This window comes from Salvelinus alpinus, chromosome 3 (genome assembly GCF_045679555.1).
Source record: "Salvelinus alpinus chromosome 3, SLU_Salpinus.1, whole genome shotgun sequence".
Classification (NCBI taxonomy): domain Eukaryota; kingdom Metazoa; phylum Chordata; class Actinopteri; order Salmoniformes; family Salmonidae; genus Salvelinus; species Salvelinus alpinus.
The window spans coordinates 25259255-25280373 of NC_092088.1; the positions used below are offsets into that span (position 1 = coordinate 25259255).

Genomic DNA, 21119 nt, shown 5'->3' on the forward strand with positions numbered 1-21119 from the left:
GCCCTTACCTCCGGGGTCGCAGTGTAAAACGCATGATCCAGAGTCAAGATGTGGGCCTGACTGTCAAAACAGAAAATCATACATTAGAAGAAATAAGAATTATTATCAGTCAATAGTGCAATAACTTGGAAAAAGAAACGCAGAGATGCTGCCTCTAGTAATCTTTTATTTATTTTTTTCACTGTTCTCAAAAGTGAAGATAAGGCAGATAGGGTCAAAATGGTTTCCTTTGTGTAGAAGATCACCATTCAGTCCAAAACACCACATCACGGACAGTTGGATCATAGTTTCCATTTACACTGATGGGAATATATTAATCCCCTTCCATATTCAGTCATAGTTTTGACGAGGCGTAAAAGTGGCTCAACGTGTGCCTTTGTGTTTCCTATTGAAAGTTAATGATACACTGATAAATGTCACAAACTGTGCCAATACTTCAGTCCCTTTGTTTTGTTACTCTGTGTGGTCTATAAGCCAGAGTTATAAAGACATTGGAACAGCTAGGCGTACTCACCGATTCAGCGCAGACACACACACAAACACACACACAGACCACACAAACACTCTAAGGCTCCGTCACGACCGGGCGGCAACCTCCTCCATCGCTCCCTCTTTCAAAAAAGACCTGATAAAAAAAGCAGGAGAAAACGCGGGGCTGGAAAGTCTCATTTGTTTTCTGTCTCTTTCCCTCCTTCTCTGGCCTCCTTTTCTCTGACCCTAGGCCTCTGGGTACGCATCCTGCGGTTGTCAAGGAAACCTGATTCCCCTCTTGAGAACACAATACCCATGGTGCTGCTGGGGCCTTTCACAGATACAATAGAGCTCACGCTATTGGGTGACACGGCCTCTTTCAGCCCTACCGCCCAGAATAAAAAGCCCTATTTGTGAATGGAAACACAATTGAACTGGGGAATCTACTTGCTACTCCAGCCTATTTGAATGTCTTAGAGGGCATATTATGAAATTTAACACATAAATTAACACATAAATTAACTAATTTCATTGCCAAAAGCAAGCAAATAAGAAAAACACAACGTTGTGCCTTATGATAGGCTTGCATATCAATAATACTTCTCTCTATTATTCCAGTTTACTCACACACACATACACCACACACACACCACTTCATGTCGCACACATAAGACTTTTGAAGGACATCTGGCCTTAGAAATACCAGAGGAGAGGAGTTTAGACTGCATGAGACAATTAGTAGTTGGACAGATATAGCACGTGCAGTTCTTCATGCAGCCTGAAGAGGGCAGCCTAGTCCCAGTTTTGATAGGCCTATTTCCTGTTGTAGGTTGGTAATGATCCTTCTTTAGGTTATTTTTGTAGGGGAAACTCAACTACCATTGGAATGAGAAGACTAAAGATTATATCCCTTTCAGTTTGTATCCACATGTTTAAAGTTTTTAGTGTAATGAAATAAGGAAATGAAACTAATGTCCCATTTCTACCCTCCCCTGATCGGAGGACAACTTTATCAATGTGAAATGTCAATGTCACTTTAATGTCAAAGGGTCTTTATAGTAGGTATAATATGGTCATTGTGACAATTGCACACAAACTGGTAATGCAATTAACATTGAACGTCTTTAAGTTCAACTTGGCAAACAAACATCTCACTTAAGTACGTCCGACCTTGACATCAGCACTTGACGTCACACTTTTCTTCGAACACTGCAAGGGTGTGTGTGTGCACGTGTCCATGTTTGTGTGCGTGTGTACGTGCCTGCATGTGTGTGTGCGCGCCTGCCTTCCATAGGTGTGATGTCACAGTGTGTCGGAGCGGAAGGATTTGATGAGCATAAACCCCCCATAAGCTTGGACCTCAAGGCTTACTGGCTTTAGATCCATCTGTCTGTCTCTCTCTTTCTCTCCCCACCTCAATCTCTCACCAAACAGTGGTATTCTCTGTCCAATCAAATAGCCCTGAGGTTAAAGCGTGCTATAGGCTGAGGGTCGGTGTTTGTTGTGCTTGTATACAGCACTAAATGTACTGTAGCCCTAGCGCGATAGTCAGCGTCCTATGGATTAGTGTACCTCACATGATATGAATGCTGTCCACTCCTACAGTCATGTCTGTTGGACTGATGCCAGCAGCTGACATGTAACAAAGGCTCCATTAACCAACTCCATGGTCATTGAAAAGCTGGCTTTGAGACAGACAGGACAGGGTAGACCTGAAAAGACAGGTAAACACAACAGAATTATGCAAAGAGTAGAGAGGGAGTACTGTTGTGGACAGTGTATTTATTCTATGTCATCATTGTGAGTCATATGAGTGGGTTATCATCCACAAAATACTGTATGTCTAAGGTCTTCTCAGAAAAACACATGGAGTGGACATGGCGTGGACATTTGGCAATTTGTTTTTTCAGGTTTCATCACACACATAGGCCTACGGGTCAGCTTGTTGTTGCAAGAACACCAAATGAAGAAATGAACAACATAATGATAGAATACAAAGCAAAAACACAAGGCCAGAACCATATTGGAGTGGCAATGATGGCCAAATTGAGTTATCTGTAATAACTGTCATGTGCTGGGCGTTGTTTTTGGCGTGCGCTTTTGAGTAGGAGGACAAAGCAGGGTTTTGTTAAAATTGCCTGGGTGCCTTCCAGTCCTTTTCCAGTGCCCGTAACTACTTTGACAGACATCCAGGCCTGTAAACAAGGCTTGATGAATCAGATGATATTGCCTCTATTCCACCACTCCCAACTGGCTCACTCACAGTAACTCTGACGTTGCCTAAAACAGCAGTGGCGCATCTTGTTTTTAAAATCGTCTCAAGTTCTTTGCACTCTAATGTTTGGTCATTAGATTTTAATGGTAGGCTGATGGTCGTTTCACCCTGCTACATTATTTGTTTTAATGATTTCTGGACTTGTATACAGCTATAAGGTTTCCCCCCCATTTAAAGCAGAGGCCAGTGCAATTTCATATATCGAACAAAGCGTAAAGAAAAAAAAAATGGCATAACAAATCCCATATGAATTGCATTCTACACTCCGCCATATGGCTCCTGCTAGTAGCGGTTAGAGGAGTAGGGATACTGCGCATGTCCGAAACTGACAAATATGAATGCAGCGCCAACATCTCAAGACATCTGACCAAACCAGGTAGGGTTATTTCATATCTTGACAGGTATTTTTCATGTCTTGTTGTTTCTTCAGCAGTTATTAACACACATGCGCAGTCCTCTTGCATCGTGATAATATTAGTTAGCACGCTCGCAATGCAAGTTCAACAACATCCAATGTTGACAGTGAGGAAGAGAATTTGTCTCGCTATCTTGTCGCTAGTTAGCTAGGTGCTAGCTGGCTAACTATCTCTCTGTATCTGAGGAAAATGCTTTATGGTCGTTGCAAACTATTTTGACGTGATATAACTAGCTAGCTTTTGTAGCTAATGCTATGCACTGACCTGGTGATAACTGACCAGAAAATGGAGCAGACAATGGACCAATGTCAATTGCTAACGTGAATGGAAGGAAACCGCTTTGTTAGCGTGCGCTCTGTCCGCATTTCTAGCTAGCGCTACCTGTCACCTTTGCCAGGGTTAACACTAGCGATCAGCTTTCACGGCGTTCGCAGGTTCTAACCAGCTGACCAACTAAATGTAGTCAGTTTTATTACAGCAATATGAATGCATTTCTTACCCAGCCCCATATAGCTATGTAGAGGTGTGTTGTCGGCACCTTGTCGCCTGTCAAATGAATTATCCTAGTCAGTGTTGGCTAACTATCTACGCTGAACAAAAATATAAACGTAGTGTTGGTTCCATGAGCTGAAATAAAATATCATATACACTTTTTCATACGCACAAAAAGCTTATTTATCTAAATGTTTTTGCATATTTGTTTACATCCCCTGTTAGTAAGCATTTTTCCTTTGCCAAGATAATCCAGCCACCTGATAGGTGTGGCATATCAAGAAGCTGATTAAACAGCATGATCATTAAACAGATGCACCTTGTGTTAGGGACAATAAAGGCCACTCTAAAATGTGCAGTTTTGTCACACAACACAATGCCACAGATGTCTCAAGTTTTGAGGGATGGTGCAATTGGCTTGCTGACTGCAGGTGTGTCCACCAGAGTTTTTGCCAGATCATTTCATGTTAATTTCTCTACCATAAACTGCCTCCAACGTTTTTTTTTGAGAGAGAATTTGGCAGTAGGTCCAACAGGCCTCAACTGCAGACCACGTGTATTGCGTCCTGTGGGCAAGCAGTTTGCTGATGTAAACATTGTGAACAGACGGTGTTGATGATGATGATGGTGGTGGGGTTATGGTATGGGCAGGCATAAGCTACAGACAACGAACACAATTGCATTTTATCTATGGCAATTTGAATGCACAGAAATACCGTGCCCAGATCCTGAGGCCCATTTCTTTTAAAGTATCTGTGACCAACATATGCATATCTGTATTCCCAGTCATGTGGAATCCATAGATTAGGGCCTAATGAATTTCTTTAAATTGACTAATTTCCTTCAATAAAATGTAAATCAGTAAAATCTTTGAAATTGTTGCTCCCAAGTGACGCAGCGGTGTAAGGCACTGCATCTCAGTGCTAGAGGCGTCACTACAGACCCTGGTTCGATCCCGGGCTGTATCACATCTGGCCGTGATCGGGAGTCCCATAGGGCGGCGCAGAATTGGCCCAGCGTTGTCCGCGTTAGGGAAGGGTTTTGCCGGGGTAGGCCGTCATTGTAAATAAATGTGTTCTTAACTGATTTACGTAGTGAAATTAAAGGTTAAATAAATATTTTTGTTCAGTATCGCTAGCGGTCTTGATCACATTAGTTGTTATCATCAGTGTCCCTTGCTGGCTGATCCTACACACAGACAGTTCATTTAGCATAATAATGCAGTTATTCAATATAGTTGAAATCTATAGCCAGCTAACTAAAGTCATTTAGTTTTAGCTGGGGGTGACACTCAGCTGCATCTCTACCTGGGTTTGCAGCCCTCTGGCTTGAAGTCAGTGACCCAAGATGATCCCATACTGTAGTGTTGTTCAGTTCAATCATTTTATCAGTTTCTGTCATGCAACATCATTTTTCTTTGCTGCTTAAAACTATAGACATATTTACAATCCTTTGCCCTTAATTGCTCGCTCAACCTTTGCCCTGAGACATGGCTGTTTAGACTAGATGGTTGTGACTAAATGTAGTACAGCTACGACCAGAAGTTAGTTTTTGTAGCAGGAGAGCATTTTAGCTAACCCTATTTCTAACGTTATCCTAACCTGCTACATTAATTTTCCTAACCTGCTATGAAAAAGTAACTTCCGGTCATAGCTGTATAGTACTTAGTCAAAACCAGTCTCAGCCGGTCAGGGCAACCTTAACCTATATAGCCAGTGTAAGTTGCATATTTTTAGCCTACATCAAAGGTCTTATTCTGCAATCGCTCACATACAGGCTAGCTTATACAACATTCCCCTTACTTTGTCCCGCCCTCCCCCTGCATTAAGTTCCAAATAGCCTGTCAAGCAAACCCATATGTTTGTAACAATGTTATCTCTTTCTTTTCCCCTCTCTGCAGTAAACATCATGGGTGGTTGAGAGACACCCTGGACTTATTTGTTGTGAAGAGGACAGAAGGCTAGTTAGGCTAAGCTATACTCCAGCCCCCTCAGCCGCAGTCCAGAAGATACTGCAGCCATGGCTGAGGAGGACTACGGCTGCTTTGTGGACTGGACCCAGATGGGGGACCTGGCCAACAGCAGTGGCCCCTCCAAACTGGACGTCAAGGACCCAGTGGAGCTCAAGAAGCTGGCCAGGCAGGGCCACTGGGCCAAGAACCACAAGCTTCGTGCCCAGGTTTACCAGCAACTCATCAAGGCCATCCCCTGTCGCACCGTCACCCCCGACGCTGAGGTCTATCGTGACCTCATGGGGGACAGCACAGGTAAAAAAGCCTCGTCCGTCATCCCACTGCCGGACTTTGTGGACGGCAGCGCTGTTCCGCACTACTGCCTCAAGGCAGACGCATTGACCACCGTCCACCGGGTCATCTCCTGTGTGGCTGGCCAGTTCCCGGACATCTCGCACTGCCCGGCGCTGCCCGCCATAACGGCCCTCCTGCTGCACTTCAGTGCCGATGAGGCGCAGTGCTTCGAGAACATCAGCCGTCTGCTGGCCTGCAACGAGCCAGGCCGGCGCTTGGTGGACCAGACCTTCCTGGCCTACGAGTCCAGCTGCATGACCTTCGGCGACCTGGCCAACAAGTACTGCCCGGCCGCCCACAAGTTGATCGTGGCCACAGCACAGGACGTGGTGGAAGTGTACTCGGGCTGGCAGCGCTGGGTGCTGGGCGACCTGCCCTTCAGCCACGTGGCCCGGGTACTAGACGTCTTCCTGGTGGAAGGATACAAGGTGTTGTATCGCGTGGCCCTGGCCCTGCTCAAGTTCTATCGCAAGCAGAAAGCCGGGGCTGGAGCTGGAGCTCAGCCATCAGAGGGCCAGAAACAGGACTCTGCAGAGGTCAAGGCGGAGATCCAGGCCTTTGTCAAAGCCATCGGCTCCAGCATCACCCCGGACAAGCTGCTGGAGAAGGCCTTCTCCATCCGCCTGTTCAGTCGCAAAGAGATTACCCTCCTGCAGCTCGCCAATGAGAAGTCGCTGCAGCAGAAGGGCATCACCGTCAAACAGAAGAGGTGAGTGAGGGCTAGAGAGACAGCATGAGCCATATTGGGTCTAATTGAAATTGGAGAGTTAATTTACTTCTAGAGAAATGATTGTCTACAACGCTGTCAATGGATATCAATGAGGCAGTGGACACTAGTACCGCTGCTAATGCTATGCTAGCGCTTTAGCTAATGTCTAATGTTTATTTACGCTGCCAAGGTTCTATGTAGGCCTTCTATGAGTGGTGCAGTGGTCTAAGGCACTGCATCGGAGTGTGCCACTAGAGATCCTGGTTCGAGTCCAGGCAGTTGTAGCCGGCCGCGACCGGGAGACCCATGGGGCGGCGCACAATTGGCCCAGTGTCGTCCGGGTTAGCAGAGGGTTTGGCCGGCAGGGATGTCCTTGTCCCATCTCGCTCTAGCGACTCCTGTGGCGGCCCGGGCGCAATGCATGCTGACACGGTCGCCAGGTGTACGGTGTTTCCTCCGACACATTGGTGCGGCTGGCTTCCGGGTTAAGCGGGCATTGTGTCAAGAAGCAGTGCGGCTTGGCGGGGTCGTGTTTCGGAGGACGCACGGCTCTCGACCTTCGCCTCTCCCGAGTCTGTACGGGAGTTGCAGCGATGAGACAAGACTGTAACTACCACGAAATTGGGGAGAAAAGGGAGTTTAAAAAAAAGACATGGTTCTAAGTTCAAAAGCCATGAACCAAATCAGAATGGTATGCTACGAATGAGAGACATGCACTCAAAAAAAAAATGTGCGTGACAACTTTAGCCACCAGTGAGGGTCATGTTTAGAAGGGATGTGACATTATGCATTTTAGCTAACTCTAACCATTTTCCTAACCTTAACCTAATTCTCCTAACCTGCTGCATATGTTGTCCTATCCTGCTACGAAAAGTAACATTTTCGGCATCCCATCTAGTCAAAACCACCAGTGAAAAGTGGCTGTCGTTCCTGGCTATATAAAGCCGGTACGACCTGCCGCTAAAATCATTTGGACACCTGCCGCTAAAAGCATTTGGATAGTTAATTGATTTTCTGTTTTTAGTTCACTCACACTTTTTCCTGTTGTGGCTGTCTGTGTGGCTCTTTTCTCACCATTCTGTTCATAGTTTTCCCCCTTTTATTTTTTTGCTGTCCATTTTCCATCCACCGTCGTCTTCTGTTTTCACCTTGACTCCTGTGTCCATGTGTCTACTGCTCCTCCATTCTCCCATTTGCACTTGGCTCTGTTAGTCTGAGGTAGGTGTTTCTCTCTCAGCTCTCTCTCTTCACCTGTTAATACTTGAGCTGATCTCCCTCATTAGTGATAAATTGTATTTGAAACCGTGTCCACATTCTCTGTAAACTATAATTTTATAAGTGACCAGGAAAACACGATTTGGACATAGAACACACTACCATAGGCAAAACCAAGAAACAGTGTGCTGGTTTTTGCTTCTCGTTAACACTCAATTGAATAGGCCTAATTAAAGTCCCAGACTGACTACAGTACTAGACGGTCCAATCACCTTGTTTAAGGTCTGAATTAGGTGCTGTTGGTTCCAGCTCACGCTGTGACCCTTGAGGTCAGTAGTTGTACAGTTACTACAACAACAACCATGACATATCCAGAAAAGCTCAGAAAATACTGTATTAACCTTCCATTACCACAACCTCATGGCCCTACATGCTATACAAAGACTTTGACTGACCGATCAGGAGTTTGTGTGTTACTGACAAAGTAGTCATCTCCTTCCTGCCCGGTTACCATGGCTACAGGCGCAACGTGCAGCTGGCTCTGAACCCGGACACCTTCTCCTCGGAGGTGGTCAGCGCCAAGGAGATGAGGGACATCTGGTCGTGGATCCCCGAGCGCTTCGCCCTGTGCGAACCGCAGCTTCTCTTCACCACGTCCACCCACGGCTGCAGCCTCAACCGGTACCCACTGCCCACTGTAGTACCCACTTTACCAGTCTCACTTTAGCCACTCACTGCAGCCTAGGCAAACCACTAGACCAGAGGTGTCAAACATACCGATCCAATGTACCCACTTTATCTCTACATGTGTTTTCTGCGAGGAAATGGTCTCCGTCTATATTGAAATACCTAAAACCAAATTAAAAGTGGGTGGAAATGATAATGGACCTACATTTTTATACAGTCTCTACACTCTGTCCAGCTTGCTAACAGTCACCGAAACAAAAGCTAGACAGTCAGGGAGCATTGAAAATTCCATTTACTAGGCTATTTTTGGCAAATTTTTATCAAGTTTCAGTGCTGTCCTTCGGACCTCAGTGGAGACCGAATGTGACCCATGGGGCAAAATAAGGTTGATACCCCTGTGCTCTACAGTTTCCTGTACCCCCTTTATCCTTAGTCTCGGGTTCCACACCAACCTAACCTTAGAGAGACAACTAAGATTGGGTTATAGCAACATTTCGAGATGCTATATCACCGCATATATGCAACATTATCACTGATATGCGATTTAATATTGCAGACATGATTATGTCGCAGATATGCGATAATATCGTCGGTATGCTGTAATGTATCCGAGCAACTGATATTCTGCCCACTTTATTCATCCTCATTGGTACACTTTACCCTGCACTGGGCCCAATTTACCATACAGCTTACTCTACATTTCGCCACAGTCTTGGCTACCATGCCTACTTTACCACAAAGGGGCAATTTGCGATTGGTACGTCAATTTTTTTAACTTTTAAATGTGTATGTATACACACTACCTACTGTTCTAAAGTTGGGGTCACTTAAATCTCCTTGTTTTTGAAAGAAAAGCCCAAAATGTTGTTTATTAAAATAATATCAAATTGACAGACGCCTCACAAGTTTCAACGTCAACAGTGAAGAGGCGAGTCCGGGATGTTGGCCTTCTAGGCAGAGTTCCTCTGTGCAGTGTCTGTTCTTTTGCCCATCTTAATCTTTTCTTTTTATTGGCCAGTCTGAGATATGGCTTTTTCTTTGCAACTCTGCCTAGAAGGCCGGCATCCCGGAGTCGCCTCATCACTGTTGATGTTGAGACTAGTGTTTTGCGGGTACTATTTAATGAAGCAGCCAGTTGAGGACTTATGAGGCGTCTGTTTCTCAAACTAGACACTCTAATGTACTTGTCCTCTTGCTCAGTTGTGCTCCGGGGCCTCCCACTTCTCTTTCTATTCTGGTTAGAGACAGTTTGCACTGTTCTGTGAAGGGAGTAGTACACAGTGTTGTACGAGATCTTCAGTTTCTTGGCAATTTCTCGCATGGAATAGCCTTCATTTCTCAGAACAAGAATAGACTGACGAGTTTTAGAAGAAAGTTCTTTGTTTCTTCTGGCCATTTTGAGCCTGTAATCGAACTCACAAATGCTGATGCTCCAGATTCTCAACTAGTCTAAAGTTGGCCAGTTTTATTGCTTCTTTAATCAAACAACAGTTTTCAGCTGTGCTAACATAATTGCAAAAGGGTTTTCAATTAGCCTTTTTAAAATGATAAACTTGGATTAGCTAACACAATGTGCCATTGGAACACAGTTGCTGGTTGCTGATAATGGGCCTCTGTAGATATTCCATTCAAAATCTGCCGTTTCCAATTATAATAGTCATTTACAACATTAACAATGTCTACACTGTATTTCTGATCAATTCGATGTTATTTTAATAGACAAAAATGTCCTCTTTTTTTTTTAACAAGGAAATGTCTAAGTGACCCCAAACTTTTGTGTGTGTGTGTGGATATATACAGTGGGGAGAACAAGTATTTGATACACTGCCGATTTTGCAGGTTTTCCTACTTACAAAGCATGTAGAGGTCTGTAATTTTTATCATAGGTACACTTCAACTGTGAGAGACGGAATTTAAAACAAAAATCCAGAAAATCACATTGTATGATTTTTAAGTAATTAATTCGCATTTTATTGCATGACATAAGTATTTGATACATCAGAAAAGCAGAACTTAATATTTGGTACAGAAACCTTTGTTTGCAATTACAGAGATCATACGTTTCCTGTAGTTCTTGACCAGGTTTGCACACACTGCAGCAGGGATTTTGGCCCACTCCTCCATACAGACCTTCTCCAGATCCTTCAGGTTTCGGGGCTGTCGCTGGGCAATACGGACTTTCAGCTCCCTCCAAAGATTTTCTATTGGGTTCAGGTCTGGAGACTGGCTAGGCCACTCCAGGACCTTGAGATGCTTCTTACGGAGCCACTCCTTAGTTGCCCTGGCTGTGTGTTTCGGGTCGTTGTCATGCTGGAAGACCCAGCCACGACCTATCTTCAATGCTCTTACTGAGGGAAGGAGGTTGTTGGCCAAGATCTCGCGATGCATGGCCCCATCCATCCTCCCCTCAATACGGTGCAGTCATCCTGTCCCCTTTGCAGAAAAGCATCCCCAAAGAATGATGTTTCCACCTCCAAGCTTCACGGTTAGGATGGTGTTCTTGGGGTTGTACTAATCCTTCTTCTTCCTCCAAACACGGCGAGTGGAGTTTAGACCAAAAAGCTCTATTTTTGTCTCATCAGACCACATGACCTTCTCCAATTCCTCCTCTGGATCATCCAGATGGTCATTGGCAAACTTCAGACGGGCCTGGACATGCGCTGGCTTGAGCAGGGGGACCTTGCGTGCGCTGCAGGATTTTAATCCATGACGGCGTAGTGTGTTACTAATGGTTTTCTTTGAGACTGTGGTCCCAGCTCTCTTCAGGTCATTGACCAGGTCCTGCCGTGTAGTTCTGGGCTGATCCCTCACCTTCCTCGTGATCATTGATGCCCCACGAGGTGAGATCTTGCATGGAGCCCCAGACCGAGGGTGATTGACTGTCATCTTGAACTTCTTCCATTTTCTAATATCTGCGCCAACAGTTGTTGCCTTCTCACCAAGCTGCTTGCCTATTGTCCTGTAGCCCATCCCAGCCTTGTGCAGGTCTACAATTTTATCCCTGATGTCCTTACACAGCTCTCTGGTCTTGGCTATTGTGGAGAGGTTGGAGTCTGTTTGATTGAGTGTGTGGACAGGTGTCTTTTATACAGGTAACGAGTTCAAACAGGTGCAGTTAATACAGGTAATGAGTGGAGAACAGGAGGACTTCTTAAAGAAAAACTAACAGGTCTGTGAGAGCCGGAATTCTTACTGGTTGGTAGGTGATCAAATACTTATGTCATGCAATAAAATGCGAATTAATTACTTAAAAATCATACAATGTGATTTTCTGGATTTTTGTTTTAAATTCCGTCTCTCACAGTTGAAGTGTACCTATGATAAAAATTACAGACCTCTACATGCTTTGTAAGTAGGAAAACCTGCAAAATCGGCAGTGTATCAAATACTTGTTCTCCCCACTGTATATATAGATAGATAGATGAATATAACTTAGAAATGCCTCATGAGCTTAGTTCAATCAACTCTTACCCTACCAGTCCCCAAAATATAAGCTTGTTTTACTCCATTGTTTATAAATCTAATTGTACACAAACACTTCATATCCTAAAAACATGCTTAAAACTACACATTTTGATATCATGGATGGTCAGCCATTACATCTGTCTATTAATTTGAGAACGGTTACATTTCTCCAGCCCCATCCCTCAACTATTTACCAAAACAGTAGCAGGACTGTCACTTTGTTATTGTTTGAACTGCAGATTGCCTCTTTAAAGGAGGGGTAAGGGAATGACTTGGACAGTAAGGTCACCCATTTATGTCTTCGTGTTCAGCAGCAATAGAACTAGAATATAACGTTTGTTTAGTGATGAATCAGCAATGGCCCTTGTTCAATATTCCCTTGCCCTTGTACAGCCTCGGGTACTAAATCCATCACCCTCAGGCCAAACGGAAGACTTAGTTTAAGGTCATATTCATAGCTCACACAGAAACAGAATCTTGTTTTATAGAATGCAAACCGTAGCCTGACACTTTTCCCCCAGGGCCAGGCTTTAAGGATCAATACTGTAGGTTTAGTTAATATTTACCCTCCTGTATTGGTTTACTGCTCATCAGCTGAGACACAGGTGAGTATCAGAGCTATCCAAAGTATATCCCTAGGGGCCATAAAGACTTTCATACTTTCATTCAGCTAGTGAAAAATGCTGATCTCTGACTTAAATTCAAACATTTTGTTTATTCAATTAGGAATGGGTTAACTTTCTGAATTATGCTACATAGAAATCATTGACCAAAGAGAGACTGCAGTATGATCATAAAACTAAGAATGAATGTAATCTGACCTTGTAAAAAAAAAAACGCATGGAATGTATCGCACTGTAGGCTAAATGTAATGTCAGTTAAAAGGGCCCCCTTCCTTTTTGCTTCTCATCTTTAAGATGCATTATGATTGTTAAAGGGAAGCCTATGTGTGTGTTTTTCTTCTGGTTCATTTCACACATGCATACATGGCCAGATTGTGTAATAAGAGGTTGTCCATTCCTTTTGTCCCAGGTTTTACGCTCATGTTGAAGGGTATGAGCCCACTCTGCTACTCATCAGGACCTGCGAAGCTGATGTAACGACCTTACACACACACACACACACACACACACACACTTACACATTGTGTGTGCGTTACCACCCTCGTGTAACAGTATAATGACAACCATGGCAATAGACAAGTAACTCTCGAGCTCACATTATTATGACACTGAAAAAGTATGCATGGTGTTTTAAATCTACAGTTTTTCAATCATATTGATATGGTAAAGACCTATCATTTAATGACATCTATGAATACATGTACAGTATGGAGTATCTACTTTTTATAATACCGAAATTTGAGTGACTAAATAAAAAAAGTAGTCATTCTTCTTCGCCTTTTGACATTGTCCCATCCTTCTATTTCCTATCCCACTTCACCCTTTGATTCTACTGTAATACACCCTCTCACCATGCCCTGTATTGTCTGTCCAGGTATGTGGAGCCTTTCTCTCAACCGATTGGGAGGAGCGCAAGCGAGGCGGGAACAAACTCAGCTTCTTTGGGACTGGAGAATGTTTTGTCTTTAGGGTGAGTTGTGTTTATTTCCCGATTTACTTAATTTTTCTCATCCAATTATTTTTGGGGAGCAAGGTTATTATAGTAAATTAAAACTGACACTAAAGTAAAAACTACAAAGTAAAAACTAAAATTGGAAACTATTTAGGAAACTGGGCGTGAACAATGGCGGCAGCAAACCCAACACCAGCAGTGGTCGGTTTCAAAAGGCAAAGCCCCGTATGGGATGATTTTGAGTACATTTTTGGAAAGGATGCAGCGGTCGAAGGCACTGCAGTGCTAGAGGCGTCACTACAGACCCTGGTTCGATCCCAGGCTGGCTTCAGGGTTAAGCGAGCAGTGTGTCAAGCAGCAGTGCGGCTTGGCGGGTCGTGTTTCGGAGGACGCATGGCTCTCGACCTTTGCCTCTCCCGAGTCCGTACGGGAGTTGCAGCGATGGGACAAAGCTGTAACTACCAATTGGATTTTATTTATTTTTTATGGAAAAACCCAACCAACCTCAAAGTTCATCTGAACAGCACCCACAAAGAATGTCAGGATAAAGACAAGAATTTTGGAATTCGGTCAGGATTCAACTCAAAGAAAAAAAAAATGGGCCACATGCACCGAATACAACAAGTTTAGACTTGTGAAATGCTTACTTATAAGCCCTTTCCCAACAATGCAGTTAAAAGTAAGAAAATGAACAAATAGATAAAATGGTAACGCAATAAAATAGCACACTAAAATAACAATAACAAGGCTATTCAGGCTATATACAAGGAGTACCGGTACTGGAGTGAGTGTACGGCAGTACGAGGTAGTTGGGATGATTGAGGTAATGTGTAGGTTTTGTTAGGTGGTTGATTGATTGATAAAAGAAGGAAGTCCAGGGAGCCATTTAATTAACTGTTCAGCAGTTTTATGGCTTTGGGGTAGAAGCTGTTCAGGAGCCTTATGGTCCCAGACTTGGAGCTCCGGTACTGCTTGACGTGCAGGAGCAGAGAGAAAATTCTGTGGCTTGAGTGGCTGGAGTATTTGACCATTTTTAGGGCCTTCCTCTGACACCGCCTGGTATAGAGGTCGTGGATAGCAGGAAGCTTGGCCCCAGTGATGTACTGGGCCGTACACACTACCCTCTGTAGCGTCTTGCGGTCGGATGCCAAGCAGTTGCCATACCAGGCGGTGATGCTTTCAATGGTGCAGCTGTTTAACTTAATGAGGATCTGAGGGCCCATGCCAAATCTTTTCAGCCTCCTGAGGGGGAAGAGGTGTTGTCATGTCCTCTTCGCGACTGTGGTTGGACCATGATAGGTCGTTAGTGATGTGGACACGGCAGTCTCCACTACAGCACCATCGATGTGAATGGGGGTGTGCTCGGCCCTGCTTTTCCTGTAGTCCACGATCAGCTTCTTTGTAGACTCCTGGTATCACATGAACACACAAGACGTGGACATTTTGTAGAATTGCAGGAAATAAGCTTTAAAACTTCATTTTCTCTTTGCTCAATGGCATAATGTGTAGAATGTCAGAAAATGAATTTCAAAACTGCTAATTTTTTCTCTCTGCCATCAAGAAGGGTGTGGACTGGGGTTTGCCACCTAGGAAATTTGTGTGACCGGACCATCTCAAATAGTACTTGAGTACCCCTGCTATTTAATTTTTTTAAACTTTTAATTAACTAGGCAAGTCAGTTAAGAACAAATTCTTATTTACAATGCCGGCCTACCGGGGAACAGTGGGTGAACTGCCTCGTTCAGGGGCAGAATGACAGATTTTTTACCTTGTCAGCTCGGGGATTCTATCCAGCAACCTTTCGGTTACTGGCCCAACGCTCTAACCACTAGGCTACCTGCCGCTATAGGCCTACAACACACATGGCTCCTAGCCTCCCATGCATGAGGCTACTTTCTGTCCCAAACACTAAAAGTGAATATTAAATCATATGAAATAGAAATGTTTGAATGAAATCTAGTAAATCAAGTCTGAAAACTAACTGAAACTAAACTGAATTTCAAATGAAAATCCTAAACTAATTTCAAATAAAAAAAAACGAATAGAAAATCACAACTATAATAACCTTGTTGGGGATTAGAAGGTTATGTGGATTCTTTTGTGTGCGTCCCATATATAATTTTGCCTTCGAGGTAGCAATTTGTGACTAAGAGTGGACACCAGGGGGTGCCATTTACAAATAGTTTCTTCATCCGCTGTCACAATAATAAGCCTCCTTGTCACCAGTCTGGCCTCCACCCACTCTGAACAGAAAAGCATGTCACGTCCAAAACGCAGTATTTCTTCTTGAGTGATATAGCTGATAATTTAACAAAAGGTTTTGTACATTTTAGAGACGTTTTGCTGAGTGTATCTGGGTCTAGAAATAGCCTTCTTTCAACTCCTTTTCCATTTAATTATTAAAGTGGTGAGGATGATGCACAGCTATGTGCTCTGGCCGTCTGCCTGTGAATACCGCCCTGCACAGGCAGAAACACACACTCATCGGAAACTCCTGTAACTGGAGCCGAACGGTACAGTAGCACTTGATCCTCACTTGACACCACATACATTAAAAAAGGTTAGTTATTTAGCAGACTCTCTTCTTTTTCGTACTGGTCCCCCGTGGGAATCGAACCAACAACCCTGGCGTTGCAAGCGCCATGTTCTACAAACTGAGCCACACGGGACAGGAACACGGAACAACACACTGTAAGATGGGGATCGAGATCTATTAGACATGCACGGGGAGAAAGAAACAGAGAATGGAGAAAGCACCAAATATGACAGTCTCAGTATCCAGTTTGTGTCTGGATGATTCAAGGTAAACCCCTCAAGCGTGTGTATATATGAAAATAAACACTCAAACGTGATCAATGATTGTTACTCTCTGTTTGTCCATATAGCTGAAGCCGGAGATGGAGAGGTACGAGTGGGTGGTGATCCGCCACCCGGAACTGGCCTCCTCCATCAAGGCCCAGAGCAGTGAGGACCCTGCTGAGGACGAGGCTCCCGCCGACGGGCAAAGCTCTGATTACAACAGCCTCCCCGTGGAGAGGCCGGACGCTGACCCCTCCAACCGCCTGTCACCCTTCCTCTCGGCCCGACACTTCCACCTCAACTCCAGAAACACCTCCATGTTCATGGCCGGCAACATTGACTCCATCATAGTGGGTGAGTGGAAATCAGTCCTTCATAACCAGCGTCTCTTGTTCTTAATCAAACAGACTGTCCAGAGTGAGTAGATTGTCCTCATCAATGACTGATGTAGACCTGACAATGTTGCATTTAAACTAACATCTAGGAACTGAGGATCCCTGTGGCCCTTGCCTGTGCCTTTACTCTCCCTCAGCGTCTCTTTAAAAAAAAAATGGATCTCTCAGATCCAGTGCACTCGCCTAGATTCAACTAATTTTTCTGTCTTAACTCCTGCTGTTCTGTCTCCTGCCAGGGGGAGGAGAGGGCAACGCGCTGTACATCGACGGCGAACTGAACCACGGACGCACAGCCCGCTGCACCACCTTTGACAACCCGCCGCTCTGCTCCACCGAGAGCTTCCAGGTGGCCCTGCTGGAGGTGTGGGGCTTCCAGGATGCCATGGCCTCAGATAGATAGACACATACACACAGTTAAAGATACATACACATACATATACACACACACACACACACACACACACAAACCCCACCAAAGGCCTGATGAAGGTACCTGCAATATCAGAACAAACCCCTTTCCATCCAGAAAATTAATTTATCCTTTTAAATCTATACATCAATGTGAAATATTTGTAATTATTAATGTAAAACAAGTATCGTATTCTGAAAGTATCTTTTATTTGTGATTATTTTTTACAGATGTTTAATTGTTGTATTACTCTTTTTGTTGACTCTCATTCGGGGGATTTTAATGACGAAAAGCAGCTCTGTTTTAAAAAGGCTTTTGTCTGGCATTATTATCAAATGCCATGGTTTTACACACTCAAGTTACTTGTTTCATTTCTATATTCACTTTATATCCACCCATACATTTGTGCAATCTGGTTAGGCACCAAACCAACCGCCAAAATCGTAGTTAGTAGGCCTATAAGTCTAAGAACATATGCCGCCTACCCAGCTGTCAAAGAACTGGGGTCTATGAAAATGAATTGCACAAAGTGAAGTGTCTATTTGGTAAATAATGTTGAATTGTGGGGTCTTTGCAATCAAAATAGCAGAGTTCAAGTAATGCAGTCGTGACCTAAGTCGTGCCAGGTTTTGTTGTCTTTCATCAAGCCCAGTTATGCTTTTCCCTCTGACTGTACATATCTGGGAGTTATTACTCTATATCAGATTAACTGTGGTTCTGTTGGCGGATACTTGTGTAAACGTGACGTTTCAGTGTAGCCTGGTCCCAGATCTCTTTGTGCCGTCTTACTGAACCGTCTCCTATGGTCATTCATTGTCGTAGCAAACATGACAGTTGGCTATACGGTACAAACAGATCTGGGACCAGGCTAGTTTCAGTCTGGCTGTTGTGCAGGCCATATTCTCACCAGATGTACTCTTGCTTCTGCACACAGCAGTAAGTTAAAAAAAAGACCCCTTTTAAAGTATGCGAATATCGTTCTTTGAATGTTTTTTATTGATACTGTAAAAGTGCGATGAAGACCATATCCACGTCCCTCTCATTTAGGTTCACAACCTGTAGTTAAACTATGTGTAAGTAATGCAGTATTCATCTGTCTTTCTCTATCCGTCCCTCTCCTTTAACTCTGAAACATTATCATCCAAAACAGGAGCAGAAAATGTAAGTTATTTGGCAGAGACTCAACTGTATATCATTGAATATCTGTGTTGTGTTGAAGTCCTCCAGTGAAGTATCGGTTTAAAAAAATACAGATGTATCAAATATGTGAAAGTAATACACTTTGAAACAAGTGATATATGTCTTTGTCAGGTTTTATTGTTCATTATTTTTCACTTTCATTGTTTTTTTTTTTGCTAGCTTTGCACGCATGTGCCCCTACCCATTCGACTGTTCTTTCTCCATGACTACGGGTTGAAAGGAGGGTAGTAGTTTCTTGAACCCTGTCACATAAACGTGTCAGTTGCCTTTCACAGTCCCAGAATCGAACCATTAGCCTAGCCTGACGACTATTCTTCTGCTGCTCTGTGGTTCGCGACATGCTTTAGTCTGAGACTGCCATCATTGAAGTCGTTTGTGGTGACGAGGGGCACGAGGGGTGTTGTACAAAACAAAGTCATCAGCGACTGGATCAGCACTAGCCAATAAGAATATCACAGCCAATGGTGAATTTTCAAACCACTGTTTTACCCAAGTGTGTTCTGGCTCAACCCATCAGATTCTGGACCAATCAGGCGGCCCCGAATGTGTTCGCATTCGGTGAAGGGTCAGGGAGGTACTCGGATCCAGACGCACTGGACGAGTTTGCGTGGTAAGGCGGAAGTCGAATAGAGTCGGGGGAGGTACACGACAATGGCAGACATGTTGTTTGCCTTCTTTTATGCCGATGAAGTTGATGCTAGTGAAATTCCACTTCTACACAAAGCTGAACGTGATCAACATGTTCCAAGGAATGAATATCCTGATAAGGAAATGAGATACCAGCCCAAGCTCTTTCACAAGTCTTGTTTTATATTTCTGTGATGGTTTTTCACAAAATATTACCTGGTAGTGGGTGCATAGGCTCCTAGAATGAGAACATATCAGTTTTCTTTGCAGCATATGGAATTTGCTCTGTTTGTCATTACTTCATGCCCTTGTACCTTCCTCATTATTTGTGATTGTGCAACATGGAATTGTAACAGATGTCATTAAATGGAGTCCACAAAGCTTCTTAATGTATGGTAATTGATTGCATGTTAGTATCACTACAGGCTGTAGTGTATTTCTTTCATTCTCAACCTTTGTTGCTTTTGTCAGTAAGCATGTAAAGAACAGAATTTGATTAAATCACATGAAGACAAAACACTCACTGTACAGAAAAGTATTAGACTATGTGTACTGTACATCAGTTCACATACATTACTGGGTAAACAATATGAAGAGTATTAGACTACATGTACATCAGTTCACATAAGTTACTGGGTAAACAATATGCCAAGCAGTCGACTGCACTTGGTGTTGACCCCGAGACTGGTGTCTGGGGTACTTGCTCATTGAGAGATGATTTCCCAGACAGATTAAGCCTCTAAAATTGCCCGTGTAGAAATCCCCTACAATAGTGTAGCCTACAATATGTATTCAATTTTATTCACACTTAATAGACAATCAATGAATTTGTTTGGTGACAATATTACAAACCAGACAAATTGTAGGCTATAACATTACAGTAACATCTAGATTGTAACGAGTGCGCTGCGAGTCTGGAAGCAAGTTCAGGGAGTGAGTGTTTTAATAAATAAAAGAAACAGTGAACACGAAACACACCGACATGAAAACAGTCGATAACACCTGAGGAAAGAACCAAGGGGAGTGACAGATATAGGGAAGATATAGAATATTGACATCAGCAAACCGCTCATTACATGTGTAATGATCATGCTGTTTAATCATCTTAAATTTGCCACACCTGTCAGGTGGATGAATTATCTTGGCAAAGACGAAATGCACAATATTTGAGAAAATTAAGCTTTTTGTGTGTATGGAAAATTTCTGGGATGTTTTATTTCAGCTCGTAAAACATGGGACCAACACTTTACATGTTGCGTTTATATTTTTGTTCAGTGTACATTAGCTATATTTTCGCAAGTAGGATATTTCATTTATTTATGTTAGAAATGTGGGTCACATGTAATCAGATTGTAAGGATAAAGATGTAGTTAAGATTTAAATAGTAATCCACCCAAACAGTAAACATACATTGATAATAACCAATGATGGGTGGCGACATCAACCATTTATGAGCATGTAGCTTCTTTTTTGAAATGTATTTATTTGTATTTATTTAAGCTTTATTTAATTTCACTAGGCAACTCAGTTAGGAGCAAATTCTTATTTACAATGATGGCCTACCCTGGCCAAACCCTAACCCGGACGACGCTGGGCCAATTGTGCGCCCCCCTATGGGACTCCCAATCACGGCCGGTTGTGATACAGCCTGGAATCGAACCAGGGTCTGTAGTGACACCTCTAGCACTGAGATGCAGTGCCTTAGACTGCTGCGCCACTCGGGAGCCCAAAAACCTTCCACAAAAAAACAGAAGGTTGCCTCCCACAATGCTTTGGTTCCGACTTCAAGTTGCAGTTGGTGAGGAGCAACTACAGAAATTTTTAGTCGACTGCAGTCGAAAGTTTATGACCTTTGATCAGAGGGTTGTTGTAAAGGTCATGCAGTTACTTAGTCACAAGTTGGATCATTTTTATACCCATAATGCAACACAATTTGAAAGGCGGTGACCAACGTCAACATCTTGGTCAACATCTTGACAAAAGTGATCTGCTCGAATGCGCCCATTGCGTAGCGGTTACCCGGAGCAAGGAGTCTGGTTAGCCAGGCACCCATTTGCCCCTCTAAATATTAATGGTTAT

The 21119-nt window shown here is 43.5% G+C and overlaps 2 protein-coding genes across 2 annotated transcripts in view; one reads left to right on the forward strand and one right to left on the reverse strand.

The window, feature by feature from the left end:
* Positions 1-703, reverse strand: part of LOC139570400 (alpha-1,6-mannosylglycoprotein 6-beta-N-acetylglucosaminyltransferase B-like) — a 40902-nt gene extending 40199 nt beyond the window's left edge. The window contains exons 1-2 of the mRNA XM_071392242.1: positions 515-703; positions 9-60 (exon numbers count right to left, since the gene is read on the reverse strand). Of these exons, the coding sequence (XP_071248343.1) occupies positions 9-34 (26 nt within the window). The 5' untranslated portion in view covers positions 35-60; positions 515-703. The remainder of the gene's footprint in view (positions 1-8; positions 61-514) is intronic.
* Positions 704-2756: 2053 nt separating this feature from the next.
* On the forward strand, positions 2757-18508 carry tbc1d24 (TBC1 domain family, member 24). The gene is made up of 7 exons (XM_071392243.1): positions 2757-3122; positions 5555-6668; positions 8406-8564; positions 13068-13131; positions 13533-13628; positions 16496-16763; positions 17041-18508. The coding sequence occupies exons 2-7, from the start codon at positions 5674-5676 to the stop codon at positions 17202-17204; spliced, it is 1746 nt and encodes a 581-aa protein (XP_071248344.1). The 5' UTR covers positions 2757-3122; positions 5555-5673; the 3' UTR covers positions 17205-18508.
* The last annotated feature ends 2611 nt before the right edge of the window (positions 18509-21119 follow it).

Coding starts and splice junctions, on each gene's coding strand:
- tbc1d24 (XM_071392243.1), top strand. CDS start 5,674: ATGGCTGAGGAGGACTACGGCTGCTTTGTGGACTGGACCCAGATGGGG. Junction 6,669..8,405: donor ATCACCGTCAAACAGAAGAG/GTGAGTGAGGGC, acceptor CCATGGCTACAG/GCGCAACGTGCAGCTGGCTC. Junction 13,132..13,532: donor TCAGGACCTGCGAAGCTGAT/GTAACGACCTTA, acceptor TTGTCTGTCCAG/GTATGTGGAGCCTTTCTCTC.